The sequence below is a fragment of the Mustela nigripes genome, chromosome 14 (genome assembly GCF_022355385.1).
Source record: "Mustela nigripes isolate SB6536 chromosome 14, MUSNIG.SB6536, whole genome shotgun sequence".
Taxonomy (NCBI): Eukaryota; Metazoa; Chordata; class Mammalia; order Carnivora; family Mustelidae; genus Mustela; species Mustela nigripes.
In genome coordinates this window covers 28,493,063-28,510,256 of record NC_081570.1, presented here as the reverse complement: position 1 = coordinate 28,510,256, position 17,194 = coordinate 28,493,063, and the positions used below count along the sequence as shown (strand labels likewise).

At 43.4% G+C, this 17,194-nt stretch overlaps 1 protein-coding gene across 1 annotated transcript; it reads left to right on the top strand.

Moving 5' to 3' along the window:
• Positions 1–494: 494 nt before the first annotated feature.
• Positions 495–10,526, top strand: SNIP1 (Smad nuclear interacting protein 1). The gene is made up of 4 exons (XM_059377308.1): positions 495–789; positions 2,040–2,142; positions 7,526–8,124; positions 9,022–10,526. Exons 1-4 carry the CDS (start codon positions 563–565, stop codon positions 9,284–9,286), a joined length of 1,194 nt encoding a protein of 397 aa, XP_059233291.1. The 5' UTR covers positions 495–562; the 3' UTR covers positions 9,287–10,526.
• Positions 10,527–17,194: the final 6,668 nt, after the last annotated feature.

Here is a 17,194-nt window from a genome sequence, read left to right as displayed (position 1 = left end):
TTAACTAGATGTTGAAATGACAGCATAACATAAAGTTCGAGAATAGAGGGAAATACTAATGACTGGCCCACGGGCAGTACTGTGATTCCATTTCCTCCTCTCTTAACCTCGTATTTCCAAACCTAAGTGTAATCACCGTTTGCGCTCCATTATTGATCCCGCTTCTTTCGTTGACAAATCAGGGATTCCTCCCTCGGTCACAGAGCTTGTAAACCGCATTACGAATGGAGACAGACCATTCGCCCCTTGGCTAAACAGTTTCCTACTGCAGGGCATTCAGATTGTCTCCGTGTTTAGTAGTTACTAATAACGCGACAACAAACAGCCTCGAGGGGAGCTGTTTCCCGAAGTTTCTTTTTGACACTTAAAATTCCCGCCACCGGAGCGGGTCCCTACCGTCCCGCCAGCTGCGGAGCCGTTGTCACGTGCTTAGATCTCCGCCGCCAGGGTTTCTGGGAGAACGCGCACCCGGAAGCGGAAGTTCAGGGGTCAGGGCCGTCATTTCCTTCAAGGAGCTGAGCGCAACGGACCTGTTTTTCCTTCGCTCGGCTCGTATCTCAGCATGAAGGAGGTAAAGAGCGAGCGGGAGCGGGGGAGCCGGCGGAGGCACCGCGACGGGGACGTGGTGGCGGCGGCGGTGGTGGTGAAGGTGAAGCAGGAGCGCCTCAGCCCGGAAGCCGCGCCTCCCGCCCACCGCCGCCCAGATTCCTCCGGGGGTAGCGCGTCCCCGCCAGCCGGCGACCCGGGCCGCCCTGGTCACCGCGGGAACCGAGCCCGAGGAGGTAGCCGGTAAGTGGGAAGGCGCCCGGGATGGACTTGGGTCTGGCTCCTTGAGAAGAGACAGGGCTAGCGTCAGAAACACACCTTGAATGCCGCGCGCTGCAGCTTGGATTTAATCGTAAAGCGATGGAAGTGAGCCTGTCGGGTTTGTGCTGAAGAATGTTTACTCTGGTACCTGTCACTTGGGTTAAGCGCCTGATGCCTAATGGGTAGGATCCCACCCCTTCATCTCTGTGCCCAGCTCTTGGCCGAGTACGGGCCCAGCAGATAGCACTGATCCAATTGAAATAGAAAATTTTCCCCATCTGCCTGCAAATGGAGTGCCTGCTTTGGCTTTCCAGTTATCTGCCCCAAAAGTTTTCCACGTTGAGAGCTTAGGCGATCTACCTGGTAGAGATTTGGAAGGAAAATTATCTCTTGCTGGATTCGTTGATTGATTCCTTCAACATAGTTTTTACTGCGGGCTAAAGAGTGTCCTAGGTACAGGGGCCTCAAGGGTGAGCAGTGGTCTTTGCCCTGGGGAAACTGATGCGCTTTCACCTTGAGACAAAATAGTAAGCAGATAAAGAAAATAGTTTCAGTTAGTAACAAGTATTAGGGTAAAGAAGAGGTTAAAACAGGCAAGTGATGGAGTTCGAAGGGAAGTGAGAGAAGGGCTCCCTGAAAAGGTGCCATTTGAGTTGAGACCCGAATGATAAGACTAATCCTGCCTCTTAAGGATCGGGCTGAGGAAACAATGCTCTCAAAGAACCTGAAGCAGAATTAATGTGATTGCTCTAGACATGGGGGGAAATTGTCCGGTAATCAAGGAGAGTCGTAGGAGTGAGGTGGGAGAGGGAGGAGATAGAGCTGCAGAACTCACAGATGGATTAATGTGGTTGTTGGGGGAGGGAGTGGGGAGCTGTTGGGGGTGAGGGGAAAAAAAGAGTTAGGGCGTCTTCTAGGTTTTTGTCTTGAGGAGCAGGCTGGAAGGTGGTTACTGAGATGGCAGAGATTGAGGGAGGAAAGGGTTTTGAGGGGTTGGAGAAAGCAAGAGTTATGCTCTGTGAGAAGGTTTAGTAGATAGCCATGTATGTGGGTCTGGAACTCAAGGTAGACGTCAGGGCTGGAGAGTGAAGTGCTCACCTCCTTTAATGTGAAAAGCAGAGCCCTTCCCAAATGTGCTGTTTGTGTTAGTAGGTAAGCCCGTTACTTGAAGTGAATTTATTTGGGGAAAGGGAAATTGAGATAAAACCCTGTGTGTACCATGCTCTGAAAAGGTCCCCAGCCAAAAAGAAAAACAAGTCCTCAGGGAGAAGAAGCAAGTCTCCTCGGAGTAAGAGAAGCCGAAGCCCTCACCACTCAACAGTCAAAGTGAAGCAGGTAAGTGGATTGAGATGTTTTGATACCAGGTCCAAATCTAGAACCTCCTCCCACCCTGACAAACACGTAATCATGTGTGTTTACGTGTACTGTAATGGATTTTTCTAGAAATGGGTTTTTGTTTTCTTTGTTTGGTTTTTTAAACTTTTTTTGAGGTAATTGTTGGTTTACGTTCAGTGGTTAAAAAGAAAAATACAGAGGTATACTCTTTACTGTTTTTCCCACTGGGGACGTCTTACAGGATTCCAGTACAATATCACAGGTGACACTGTTGTAGTCAAGATACAGAACATTTCTATCATCATGAGGATCCATCATGTTGTCCTTGTGTAGTCTCACCCACTTCTCTCTCACCCTTACTCCTCAAGTCCTGGCAACTTCTAATCTGTTCTCTGTATCTATAGCGTTGTCACTTCAAGAACATTATGTCAGGGGCGCCTGGGTGGCTCAGTGCGTTGAGCCTCTGCCTTCGGCTCAGTTCATGATCTCAGGGTCCTGGGATCAAGCCCTGCATCAGGCTCTTTGCTCTGCATGAGCCTGCTTTCCCCTCTCTCTTTGCCTCCTGCTCTGTCTACTTGTGATCTCTCTCTCTCTCTCTCTGTCATATAAATAAGTAAAATATTTTTTTTTTTTAAAAAGAACATTATGTCAATAGAATCATACATGTATCCTTTAGAGATTGGCTCTTTTCACTCAGCATAATTCTTTGGAGATTCATTCAGGTTGTTATATCTGTCAGTAATAGTTCATTTCTTTTATTGCTGAGTGATACTCAGTGACATGGATTTAACCATTTGCCCACAAAAGAACTGTTTCCAGTTTTGGGCTATTATATGTAGAGTTGCTGTATAACAGTTGTGTATAGGTTTTTGTGTGAACATATCTTCATTCTCTGGGGTAAATGCCCAGGAGTACAGTTCTTAGGTTGTATGCTAGTGGCTGTAGTAGTTTCCTAGGGCTTCCATAACAAAGTGGGTACCTTAAACAACAAATTAATTTTCTCACAACTCTGGAGGCTAAAGTCCCAGGTGAAGATGTCAGTAGGTTTTGTTTCTCTTGAGGCTTCTTTCCTTGGCTTGCAAATGCTACCTTCCTGTCTGTGACCTCACATGGCCATTCTTCTGTGGGCTCATACCCTTGGTGTCTCTCCCTCTTCATACAAGGACACCAGTCCTACTGGTAAGGCTTTGCTGTCATCTTAACTTAATCACGTCTTTCAAGACCTTACCTCAATAAGAAGCAAAAACAAAAGCAAAAAAAAAAAAAAAAAGAAAAAGAAAGAAAAGATAACACAAAAATGGTTACATTCTGAGGATGGTAGTTGGGACCGCGACATATGAATTTTGGGGGGACACTATTCAGTCCTTAACAGTGACTTTACCATCCTACGATTCCCACCTGTATTGTGCGTGAAGCCAGCCATTTCTCTGCATCCTCACCAACATTTGGTGTTGACATTATTTTTTGTTTCAGCCATTCTAGTAGATGTGTAATGATACTTCATTGTAATTTTATTTATGTTTTATTTATTTTTCATTTTATGTAGGCTCCACGCCCATCGTGGGGCGTGAATTCTAGAGTCCCATGTTCTACCACCTGAGCCAGCCAGGTACTTCTTTCATTGTGGGATCATGACCTGAACCAAAGGTAGACACTTAACTGACTGAGCCACACAGGTGCCCAAAGAATTGGCTTTTTTTTTTTTTTTAAGATTTTATTTATTTTATTTGACAGACAGAGATTACAAGTAGGCAGAGAGGCAGGCAGAGAGAGAGAGAGAGAGGAGGAAGCAGGCTCCCTGCTGAGCAGAGAGCCTGATGCAGGACTCGATCCCAGTACCCTGAGATCATGACCTGAGCCGAAGGCAGCGGCCTAACCCACTGAGCCACCCAGGCGCCCAAGAATTGGCTTTTTATCATATCAAATCTTCCAGTCCATGAGCACTGTTTAAGTCATTTATTTAGATCTTTGTTTTTTTCTTCAGCGTTTATAGTTTTTAGCACTTATGTTCTATGTATATTTTATTAGATTTACATGAAGTTTTTTCTTTGGGGGAGTGATTATAAGTGATATTTTTAAGTTTTGATCCATATGTTCAATGCTAATCTATAGAAATAGAATTGATTTTTTATTTTTCTGTCTTTTTCTTACTTATATCCTGTGACCTCATTGAACTCAGCTGATTTAGTCCAGGAAGTTTTTTGTAGATTTCTTGGGATTTTTTTTTTTTTTTTTACATAGACAATCATATTTTTACATAAGGACAGTTTCAATTCTTCCATTATAATCTCTATGCATTGTATTTCCTTGTCTTGTCTAATTGTACTAAATAGGACTTCTAGCACTGTGTCGAATGAGAGTAGTGAGAGGGGACACCCTTGCTTGTCCCTCAAACTTGAGAGACAAGCATTCCGTGTTTTTAAAGAGACTTTGTTACAGTGTGCAAATAGACATTTAAAAAATGGATTTTCCTGTTACTTTTTGAGAGACTGTGGACCAGCTTCCTAGTATCTTAAAGATAGAAAGCCAGACAGCCTTGGTGGTGTGCAGTGTGAATTGATCAGGCCCTGCTTTAGCTCTCTCAGAATGCAGCTCCCAGAGCCATACCACCAGGGTGAGGTCTTTCGTTTTTTGGTTTTTGTTTTTTTTCCACTGTACAACTGGCAGCTCCCTACCTGCAGTTTCTAAATGAACCTTTTACAGTAAGTTCTGGGACTTTTAGAATGAAGCTTTTTTTTTTTTTTTTTTAAGATTTTATTTATTTATTTATTTATTTGTCAGAGAGAGAGAGAGAGAGAAAGAAATAGCAAGCATAAGCAGGGGGAGCAGTAGGCAGAGGGAGAAGCAGGCTCTGCTGAGCAAAGAGCCTGACTCCAGAAGCCTAACCGACTGAGCCACCCAGGCGTGCCTAAAATGGAACTTTTCTGTGTTTATTATTGTTTTGATGTGTCTTCATTTGTTTATGTATGTTAACTTCTTTTCTGACATTAAATTATCTCTTTAAAAGCTAATTTCTGTGTGTTAATTAGAAAAGTTGATTTCCAGTTGGAAACTTGGAAATAGCTCTCAAGCAAAAGGTCTTGACAGACAGTTGACACTGAGTGACTTTCACATGGGTTAATCCTAAGGAGGAATACACAGAGCCTCTGACTTAAGCCTGATTTGTGCTTGCAGGAATTCTCTTCTCCACACCTGACCCACCATTTAAAAAATAAATTTGATTGTGTGCTCATTGTAATAACACAGAGATATATAAAAGTGTATAAAGTAAAAAGTGAGAGTATGGGATCTATAGTTTATGGTTACTTCTCCCATTATCCCCAAAGTTGCAGGCTCCCTTCTCCCTCCCAAAAAAAGAAAAAAATCATCTAAGTTCCCAGAGGCAACCATGTTAATAGTTTGATATTTATATTTCACGGCTCTCTTATACTTACATTCTCCTTTTTTCCTTTATGTTTTAGTATGTATCTCTGTGTGTGTTCCATGCAAAATTTTCAATTAAAAAAAAAGGAACCATGGGGCACCTGGGTGGCTCAGTCAGTTAAGCATCTGCCTTTGGCTTGGGTCAGGATCCCATGGGATCCAGCCCCATTTTAGGGGTTCTGCTCAGCAGGGAGCCTGCTTTTCCCTTTGCCCCTCCCTGCTGCTTCAGCTTTCTCTCTCTCCCTCTCAAATAAATAAAATCTTCTAAAAAAATTTTAAAAAAGGAACCATATTGGGGAGCCTGGGTGCCTCAGTGGGTTAAGCCTCTGCCTTCAGCTCAGGTTGTGATCTTAGGGTCCTGGGATTGAGCCCCACATCAGGCTTCCTGCTCAGCGGAGAGCCTGCTTTCCCCTCCCTCTCTGCCTTCCTCTCTGCCTACTTGTGATCTCTCTCTCTTGCTCTCTCAAATAAATAAATAATAAATAAATAAATAAATCTTTTTTTTTTTTTAAGGAACCATATTATATATATTATCCTACTTAACTAATAATTGAAATCTTAGTTATTTTGTGTCATCTGGCTATATAATTTGTCCTATCCTTTTCCATAGTTCTTACTAATTTTGCCTGGTCTACCCATCTTTATTTATTTACCCTGTGTGACAGGGGTTGGGAGGGCGGGCAGCAGGAGAGAGAATCTCCGGCAGAGTTCCCACTGAGCGTGGAGCCTTACATGGGGCTCAGTCTTTTGACCCTACGATCATGACTGAGCCAAAATCAGGAGTCGGGCGCTTTGACCGACTGAGCCACCCAGGCGCCACAGTCTGCGCCTCTTTAAAGTGAGGACTGAGGATTAATTGGTCATTGGAATAGTGGATATACAGAACCTTATGGGGATTAGGATATGGGGGAGGTGGGAATGATGACTTGGAGTCTGGGACTTCTTTTAGTGACTCATTTAATCAGGGATAAAGGGCATAATGACATTAGTTCTGGTAGGTGGTGGTGATAAGCTTGTGAGTTCCTTAAGGTAGGAAGGATGTGAGTCTGAGGCTCTCTCTTGATGCTTGTCTTTGGAAGTTAGGAAGTCTAGAAAAACTGAGTCCTGCTCTGGGTAAGCAAGCCTGCACTTGACCCCTGTGTGTGTAGCAGGGAGAAGCCCTGGGAGTAGGGGAGGTGGTGAGATCTCAGTGCTCAGATCCTCTTTATCCTTTCTAGGTAGGGTGGCCTTGTTCATAGCGTGCAGGGCTTTCTCTTGATCTTTGATGTTTTGGTTATTAGTAAGGATAAGTTTACTATATTTGTGTGTTCATTAGATACTTCTTAGAAAAATTGTTAATATCCTTTGCCCATTCTTTTCTCTTGAATTGTCTTACCGATTTATTATTGATATATTAATAGATGTTATATGTTGCAGTTTTTGCAAAGCTGATTTTCAATACTGTTTTTCAAGAAACCATGATGTTTATTAATTTTTTTCAGATCTTAAAAATAATCAATAAATTTTTACAAGTTTCTTCTTATATGTCTTACATACATCTGAAGTATCTTCTTGGTATTGAATAATTTTTGTTACTGTTGAAATGAGATATTTTAAAATTAATTACATTTTCATTTTTGTCATAAGAGAAAACTAGCTGTTTATCTTTATATGTTTATCTTGTACATGACTACTTAATTCTATTCGTTCTGTTTTATCTGTATGCTTCCCTGTGAGTGTGCCTATAGCTCCTCTAGTTTCTAGGGCTCTGAACCTGGACTCACGGTGTTAGAGCTATAGTCAGGTGACTATGGAAATAGTGTGTGGAGCCTTGCAAGGGAATACAACCACCACTGCTAACCTGATTTCTGTGGGACATTTTGCTCTGAATGCCAAAGACCAAATCACAAATGGCTTTTTGAATGCATCTGTTGACAGAGTGTGGACTGCCTCTCATTTACTGGATCTGTTTGAATTTCAGGAACGTGAGGATCATACCCGGAGAGGACGGGAGGAACGGCAGCACCGGGAATCATCAGGCCAGGAACACAGGCGAGCTAGAAACAGTGACCGCGACAGACACCGGGGCCATTCTCACCAGAGGAGAAGCTCTAATGAGAGGCCCGGGAGTGGACAGGCTCAGGGACGGGACCGAGATGTTCAGAATCTACAGGCTCAGGACATAGAGCGGGAGTTTTACAACGCCCGAAGACGGGAGAATCGCCAGAAGAACGAAGTTAGCGCTAGTGGTAATGAGTCTCAGGGGTCGGTTCCCCGACCTGGGGGCAACAATAAAGACAAAGAGCCACCCGCTAAAGAAAAGCCAAGCTTTGAACTCTCCGGGGCACTTCTCGAGGACACCAACACCTTCCGGGGTGTCGTCATTAAGTATAGTGAGCCCCCAGAAGCACGTATCCCCAAGAAACGATGGCGCCTCTACCCCTTTAAAAATGACGAGGTGCTTCCTGTCATGTACATCCATCGGCAGAGCGCCTACCTCTTAGGCCGGCACCGCCGCATAGCGGACATCCCGATCGATCATCCCTCCTGCTCAAAGCAGCACGCCGTCTTTCAGTATCGGTGAGTACACGTTTGCAGGAAGAACCAGAGGCGTGGGCAGAAGCCGAGAGTCTCAGGATTACTAACATTTGTATACACGTGTGTGCAGAAGAATCCCATGTTCCGCTGATCTAATCTTTGTATTAAGTTTATGAATCTAACTGCCCTTTGTATTATCACTTACATGTGTCTAAAAGCATCACATTTGGTGTCAGAGATCCAGATTTTGAATCCTGCCACTGCCACTTCCCAGGGGTTTGGCCTGCGGCAAGCCACTCTCTGTACCTGTTTCTCCCTACCTCAAAGGGCTATTTGGGGAGTTAAATGGAAGTGTACCTGAGAGTGGCTGGCATGTGTGTCCGCTAAGCTGTATTTGACCATTTGTGTAGACATCTGTTACTGTTTGATCATCACAGCACTCCTACGAGGAGGATAGGTCAGCTGTTAATATCCCCATTCAACGGGTGAGAAGATTGAAGCTCAGCAGAGCCTAGTAAATGATCTGGTTCAAAGTTAGCTCCCTTGACTCTGAAGTTAAAATCCACTGCTTTATTCCCATTGGGACAGGAGCTAAAATATGTTCAAATAAAGGTGAAAGAAGCATCATCTTGAATATAAACATCACAAAAGTGTATTTTCTTAATCATGGCAAGAGGTCCTAGATTCTGACTTTAAGCTTTTGATATACCATGAATTTCTCTCCTCTACTCCCTCAGCAACCAGTTCCTGCCTTTTCTTCTAAGTATATTTAACACTCCCAATTTCCAGATCCAAGCCATACCTTCCCCTTGCTTTCCTATAGTTTGAACTTGAATTGCGTTCAAGCCAAATAATTTACATCGCAAAGGCCGTGTTAGCAAAATGCCAGATGGTCCCAGGTGGGATTTTGCTCATTAGTTTCTCTTTTATCTCTGCTAGGCTTGTGGAATATACCCGTGCTGATGGGACAGTTGGCCGAAGGGTGAAGCCCTACATCATTGACCTTGGCTCAGGCAATGGAACGTTCTTGAACAACAAGCGCATTGAGCCACAGAGATACTATGAACTAAAGGAAAAGGATGTACTTAAATTTGGGTTCAGCAGCAGAGAGTATGTCCTGCTTCACGAGTCCTCTGACACCTCTGAAGTAGACAGGAAAGAAGATGAGGATGATGAAGAGGAGGAGGAAGTATCTGACAGCTAGCAATCTCAGAAGCAGCCCAAACTCTCGAGAGACCTTTTCTTTCTTTAAAGGTTTTGGGATTGAGTCAGAGAGCACCACGGTGCTCTCTGTTAATGCCTCTTATTGCCTTAAGTCTTCGCTCTGTTGCTGACCACCTTATGTTATAGCATAAGAAAACTGACTTCTGTTTGGTTGAACTTTTTTCTGTGGCACATCAGCCCCTTGCCTGTGGGCATTTGTTTTCAGAACAGTCTCACCAACACATCGTGTTGCAGTAGAAGCATCGTGGCTGTCCTTGGTGCTTTCAGAACTGCTTCCTAGGAAACTACAGACCCTTGACTCAAGGGGAATCGTGGCTTGTTCTCGTTGTACAGTTACTTTATTTATATAGGTGTTAAGCTTTGTGGACTGGGTTTGTTTTTGTTTTTTTGTTTTTGGGGCAAACCCCGATACAGAGAATCTTACTAAGCTTTGGTTGTCACCAAAACAGCCTCCATTATATACCAAAGCTTTGACCTGGTTGAGCTCTTGAGTCACAGAAGTTGATTTTGCACTTCATTTTTGGGGGGTGGGAACTTACCACATGACCTCATTAACAACTGTTGGACTTAAACAGATGCTTTATGGGACGAGCTGAAGCTGCGACTGGGCAGGAGGATCCTGGCATCTGCCAGTGGGTGCTGATCTAACGTCGAGAGGTTGAAATGGGTCATGGATTGGTTTCCTGTGAGAGAATTCCGATTTCTCCATAAAGCATGTACATAACCATTTTGATCATCGTATCTGTTCACTTTTGCATTTTTATTCAAATGTTCTCTCTTTCCTTATTTGCAAAACAGTGTCGTTCATGTAGCACGGTCCTTGCTTTATTCTAACAACGTATGTATATGTGTAAAGGAGGTTGTATAGTTGACACGTTTCATCTTTTTAGAAAATGTTCAGAGAGGTTGTATTTACTTTCCCAAGGCCGGGAAGCAAGGGAGTTGCCCTGTTTCCTAATTTTCCACAGAGGAATATGTGTAAGTAGCAGAGTCGTAACTACTTACATACACTGTGTGTGTGTGGTGTGTGTGTGGGGGTTTGTGTGTGTGTGTATACATAAAAGTGTGAGTGAAAGAGCTGCATACTGATTTTCATATGAGAATGTTTTGTGATGTAAATGTGATACTACATTATAGGCGAAGGCCTCCCTGCATTTGAATAGCAGGTTTTCATTTATATGTATTTTTGGGATAAAAAAATAATAAAATTTGTAAATATAGCCCCATTTCAAAGGGTTTTTCTTTCTTGGCAGAAGGACCTTGTGTTTATAAGTCTGTGTGTAGCCACAGTCATCTTTGCGTCAGGACTTTGGAGGTAAAAAGTAGTTTACTAGTTTACCTAGTAAATTCCTAGTAGTTGCAGAGGGTGTGCTGTGGTAAGACCAGGAAATAGTGAAGTTGGGGCCAGCAGCAGCTCTGGAAGCCAGACCCTCACATGTCAGCAAGTGATTCCTGGTCCTGTGGCAGCAGCAGTGTTTTCTGAGTTGGCAGCAAAGGGGTTTTCCTAGTCTGTTGGGGCAGGTTCTACATAGCAGGGCTTGTACCAGTGAATCCCTGTCCCTGCTGTGTTGCTTGCGGGGTGGCGGGTGGGGAGGGGGTAATGCTGCTCAGTGCTGCAGTCCTCTGTTAGCTCCTCTTGGAAACTTGTGATGCTGTGAGATGGTCTTTCTCCCACCTACCAAGGGTAGGTCTCACCTACCCATGTGGACTCAGGGCTAAGTGCTGACTAGTGTGGGGAGCGGCAGCTGACTAGCGTTTATGCCAAAGAAAGGAAAAGGTCCCCTTAAAGAGTGAATACTTAATGAGGTCAGTTAGACATAGGGAAGCTCTAATGTCAAGAGAGCAGTTAGCATCCCCGCCCCCCATGTGCTCCACAGTGGCCACTGTGACTGGTATTTTCCTATCTGCCATAGAGCCTCTATAGCATCTGTGTCTGTCTGAAAGGTTTTGCTTTGACGGATCCCAGCTGATGGATTTCTTTTGTTGGAATCAGGTGCTAATTTGGCCTCCAGGGCCTCATGTTCAGTTTGTGCTCCTACTACTGCTTTCAGGTAGCCTCCAGCTTTGCTGCAAACACCATCCTGTTGGGCAGCACACTAGGTGTGACCACTTGCCTCCATTCTTCAGTAAAAGGTCCCAATTGTGAAGTAAACTTGCTTTAGTGGAGGAATAGCTTCTTGCATTAAAAGATTCATGCCAAACATCTGGGAAGGTGCCCCCCCTCACCCTCCTCCAATATGCTGACATGCTTTTTTTTTTTTTTTTTTTAAACTAAAGAGGGTCAGGACACCTGGACAGCTCAGTCAGTTAAGTGTTGTCTGACTTTGGTTCAGGTCATGATTTCAGGGTCCTGGGATCAAGCCCTAGGTCAGGGTCCTCACTCAGCACAGAGTCCACTTGGCCTTCTTCCTTCACCTCCCTCCCTGCTTGTGCACGTGCTTGTGTTCTCTCTCATAAATAAATAAAATATTTTTTCTTTTTTTAAGGTTTTACTTATTTGAGAGAACACAAGTGGGAAGGGGCAGAGGGAGAGTTCTCCCCATCCCCCAGAGCAGGAAGCCAAATGTGGGGCTCGAACCCTGGACCCTGGGATCATGACCTGAGCCAAAGGCAGATGCCCAACTGACTGAGCCACCCAGGCACCCCATAAATAAATAAAATCTTTAAAAAAAAAAAAGGCTCAAAGAAAAGACACTACCCATCTCCAAAGCCAGGTATCACTAGTGGACTTCTCATTTGAAGTTGATATAATCCTACAGCTTTCTTCTTGAATTCTTTACTTGGTAACTCATGTTCCTCCTAGGCATTTGCAACTTCCTTTTTCTCTACCCATTCTCCCCACTGGCTGCAAAACATTGCTGTCAAAACCAAGCTATCTATAAAGCAGACCTTTGTTTCTGAGCTCCTCTCCCAAAACCTCTGTGGTGACCTGCAGTACTGCTGAAGTATAGGATAGAATCTTCAGGTTTTTCCCATCAGACCTCTTCCTAGTCACCTAGTTCTCTCATTCGGACATGGACAAAGGAGACCTCATTAAGAACAACTAGTGATGTAGCTTTCAAATACTTTTATTGTATCTGGTGATAATAAAAACAGTAATTAATTCAGATAATGAGATTTGTTTTATTTTTATCATTTTTGTATTAGTGTATGGACTGTGCCAGTATACAATATAGCTTGGTTTCAAAAGGCTTAGAACATACTTTGGGTTGATTATTATTTGATACAGTGCACAGCAGGTTATGTTTTTCCCTTTGTGGAAATTAGTCGTGAATGTGAGGAATGAGGTGAAAACTTGTTAACGAAAGCCCAAGTGTGACTCGCACACATCAACAAGCAGTGCCTGCTTGTGTGATGATGTTCCGAACCCACAGCATTCCTGGGTATGTATGTTTATGCAAGCAAGAAGCCTGCTTGACTTAAATTAAAGCTTTGGAATTTAAAGCTTCATCTGGTCTCTTTGGGTAAAGTTTCCATTTATCAAGTGGGAAACAATTGAAAAAGACAGTTGATTGGTTCACATTTACTCTAAAGTTCAAGTGAGTTATTCCAACAAATGATTGTATAAGTTTACTGTGCTAACAGTTGAATTACAACTGTGAGTTAGAAACGGAGCAGTCATCTAGAAGTGTACCCTGTGCAAGAGTTGGCATTTGTGGTGTGTCTTAGAGAACAGGTTGGTTTTGAGCCATTGGTAGAAGAGGGCATTGTTACAGACCGAGCAGTCCAGGGGACCACAGGAGTGGAGTAGGATATGCGGAAGGAGTTCTGTAAAATGAAGCTATTTTCCTGAGGTCCCACAACAAGGCAGGTGTAGAGCTAGGATGAAAAATCACCTCAGTCCTGGTTCAGTGGTCTTTGCTCTAGACTATTCCCTCCCAGCAGTCCTTAGTGGACAGATTTGAGGGAAAGACAGCTGGTGGATTAGGCTTCTTGATTCATAGTGGGTTCAAAGAAATTACAGTGGATGGGCCATTAAGGGGTAGACAGTGGCTTAAGCAAATCACCTCACCAAGTCAGAGCTGCTTGGAATTCATCATGTTGATTCATAAAAGTATATAAACATTTCAATAATCAGGTGCCTGACAAGTGCTATGAGGTAAGACGTTGATAATAAAGTTGGCCAGTATTTAGGAGAACTTTCTATGTATGGGCACAATTCTAACCATTTTTCATGAGCATTAACACAGCCTTGTGTTATTCTATTTTGCAGATTCAAAAACCGAGGCACAAAGAAGGTCACATCGGGATTCAAACCTACTCTGGTTCCAGGTGCCACACTCTTACCCACTGCAATATATTGCCTCCTAAGTAGTTGAGAGATGTACAGGGTCTGGCCCTTGCAGAGCCATGTAACTAGCAGCTATAGACAATGCTGGGAAGGAGAAGCATTGGGGATTGCGGAAGCATGGAGAGATAGGATTTAACAAAGCCTCGGGAGTCAGAGAAGAATGAACAGCTAGCCAGAAGAGGTCAGTGAGGTCTAGGAAAGAAAGCAGTATTTCTAGGCAGAGAGGCTAGCACTTAGAAATGCCCGAGGTGATGAACTAATGAGGTTTTGGAAGTGCTGGAAGTTCAATGGGGGAAACAGTGAGTGAGACTTCCGATTTCTCTTAATGATGGACTAAGTTATTTTGTCTCTGTGTGAATCCTCCTGCTGCAAGAAGCCAACATTTCTGGATAAAATACAAGCAAAAAGATTTCTGGAAGCATTCAAGAACTGACAAATTATTAAAAATGTCTTTAGGCCAAAAGCGAAGATAAACAAGAATTCAGGGAGAAATGGAGCACAGATGCCTGGAAACCACATTTGATCTAATGGCAAACCACATTTGATTCTAGCCAATTAGACTTCACCCAATGTTGAATGGGACAGAATCAAAACCCAGAGCCCACATACAATGAATAGACTATTAAACATTTCCCATAAAAAGCTAGTGTGCCAAAGGGCTATCGTTTCCAGAGGTGATCAGAAATCAGATCCTCCCAGGGATTTGTAGCCTGGGAGCTCAGAAAAATTCAAGCCTTGAACCTGGCTTAAGATGATCCTGTACTCCAGAAGTATGACAGAAGTGAATGAAATCCCTTTTTGGAGGCAGGGACTTTTTTTTTTTTTTAATCTCCCTTGTTGCTTCTACATTTTTTCCCCCCTGCAAAGATAGTTATTTATTTTTTTTTAAGATTTTATTTATTTATTTGACACAGAGAGAGAGAGAGAGAGAGAGATCACAAGTAGGCAGAGAGGCAGGCAGAGAGAGGTGGGGGTCGGGGAAGCAGGCTCTCTGCTGAGCAGAGAGCCCGATGTGGGGCTTGATCCCAGGACCCTGAGATCATGACCTGAGCGGAAGGCAGAGGCTTAACGCACTGAGCCACCCAGGTGCCCCAAGATAGTTATTTTTTTAAAGCACACCAGAAAAGTTACTATAGGTGAGAACCAACAGGAATAGCAAACTGATTTTCAAAGACTAAATACTTGAATTACAAGATACTATAAAATGTTCCATGGTTACTATTCTCAAAGAAATGATAAACTTGAAAATAGAGGGAACAAGAAATGGCAACAAGCAAAAGAACATAAGCTTCAGGGAGAATTAGTGAACTGGAAGATAGAAGTTATCCATGCACATAAATTTAACAAATGGTCCAATTTCTCAAAAATCATAAGCTGCCAAAATTCACTTGATATGAAATAGATAATCTGAAAAGTCCTATAATTATTTAAGAAACTGAATTTGTAATGGAGAAAGCTTCCAGGGGTGCCTGGGTGGCACAGTTGGTTAAATATTGGACTCTTGGTTTTGGCTCAGGTCGTGATCTCAGGGTCGTGAGATGGAGCCCCATGTCAGGCTCCGTGCTCAGCCTGGAGTCTGTTTCAAGTTGTCTCTCCCTCTCCCTCTGCCCCTAGTGCTCTCTTTTTCTCTCTAAAATAATTAAAAATAAAAGCCTTCCAAAAAGAAATGTTTAGGTCCAGACGTGATGGTTCCACTGAAAAAGCCTACCAAATTTTAAGAAGAATTAGCACTATTCTATACCATCTCTGCCAGAAATTAGAATATCAGGCAGTACCTTCTTAACTCATTTTATAAGGGCAGTATTACTTTGATATCAAAGCCAAATAGGATAGTACCAAAAAAAAAAAAAAAAAAAAGAAAAGAAAAAAAAGGAAGAAGAAACAACAAAAGCCCTACAGACCAATATCCCAGAAATTTAGTCACAAAAATTCTGGAATTAGCAAATTGAATCCAGCATATATAAAAAGAATTAGGCAATATGACCAAGTGAGGTTTATTCCAGATATCCAAGACTGGTTTAACATACAGGAAGAAATCTATATAACCCACTATCCCAAGAGGCTAGAGAAAAAATGATCATGTCAATTGGTGTAGAAAAACACATTTGACAAAATTCAATACACATTCATGATAAAACCTATCAGTAAACCAAAAGTAGAGGGGGAACTTCCTCAATAAAGAGCATCTACAAAAACCCACAGCTAATGTACTTAATGGTGAAAGACTAAATACTTTCCTTCTAAGATAGGGAAGGAGTCAAGAATGTGTACTGTGACCATCCTTATTCAATGTAGAACTGGAAGTCCTAGCCAGCACAGTAAGGCAAGAAAAAAATAAAAAGCATATAGATTGGAAGTGGGGGGGGGGTACCCCAAACCAACAACCCTTATTTGCAGATGAAATGATTGTCTATGTAAAAAATCCTAAGGAATCTGCAATAAAACCCTTCTAGAATTAATGAAGTTCAGCAAGATTTCAGGTTACAAGGACAATACACAAAAGAAATTATCCAGAATGCAGCAGAGAGACAAAAAGATGGGAAACAGTTGGTAAAAAAAAATAGAGATTATGTTCAACTTGAGTTCCAGAAGGAGAGGAAAATGAGGCAGAGGAGTATCTGAAGAAAAAGAGCTGAAAATTTCTCAGCTAGTGGAAGATACCAATCTACAGATTGTAAAAACCCAAAGACTTCAAGCAAGGTGGGAAAAAAAAAATGAAATAATGAAGAAAAAGTCCTGCTCATGATCATGAAATTACAGAAAGAGAAGTAACCAAGAGCCAAATGAAAACCAAGTTAACGATGCCGGACTTAATGATAAAAACGAATGTGTGCACGATCTTTATTACTTGCCAAGCCCGTAGGCGAAGTGATTTACTCCTCAGGACAATTGTAGGGGTAAAAAGTACTGTTATTCCCTCCATTTTACCGATGAGGAAGTTGAGATAAATGAAATTCATAGCGTGGCAATGGTAGAGGTAAGATTTTGAACAAGGTAGTTCCGGCTTCGGTTTGTGACCTTAACCACTGCACAAACTCTTCTCTCTCAAGGGCAATGGGAAGCCATCTAAAGGTTTTAACCAGAGGAGTGACCCCACATTTGCTTTCCAAACACCAATCATCCTGGCTCCACTGTGACTAAGGGTCAAATAGAGCTAAGGGTGGAAAGCGGGGGCTGTGGGAATAATGGAGCCCAAAATAGGGAGGGCCTGGACGAGGGGGGTGTGGCAGACAAAAGCCAGTGGACTGCGGGCTCTTCCGGAGGCGAGTCCTCAGGACCTGGCTTTATGGGGGAGAGGAGATCGACGATGATATTCACGTTTCTGACTTGGGCAATTCGGCGGACAGTTCAAGTAATTCATCGAGGTGACCTGGGAGGAGCCTGGTTTTGGATAAGGTGAATTTGGGGTGTCTGTGGCGCACAGCCGGCCGCCGAGGAGCCACGAGCAGCTAGGACGCAGAGCAGAGCGCATCACCGGCCCGTCCAGGAGGGGCGCGCGCGAGCCCGAGGGCCCCCAGCGCTGCGCTGCGCGGCGCGGCGCGCGGCTCCGGAAACCGCGCGCGCAGGCGCAGTGCTGCGCAGGCGCCCCCTGGCGGG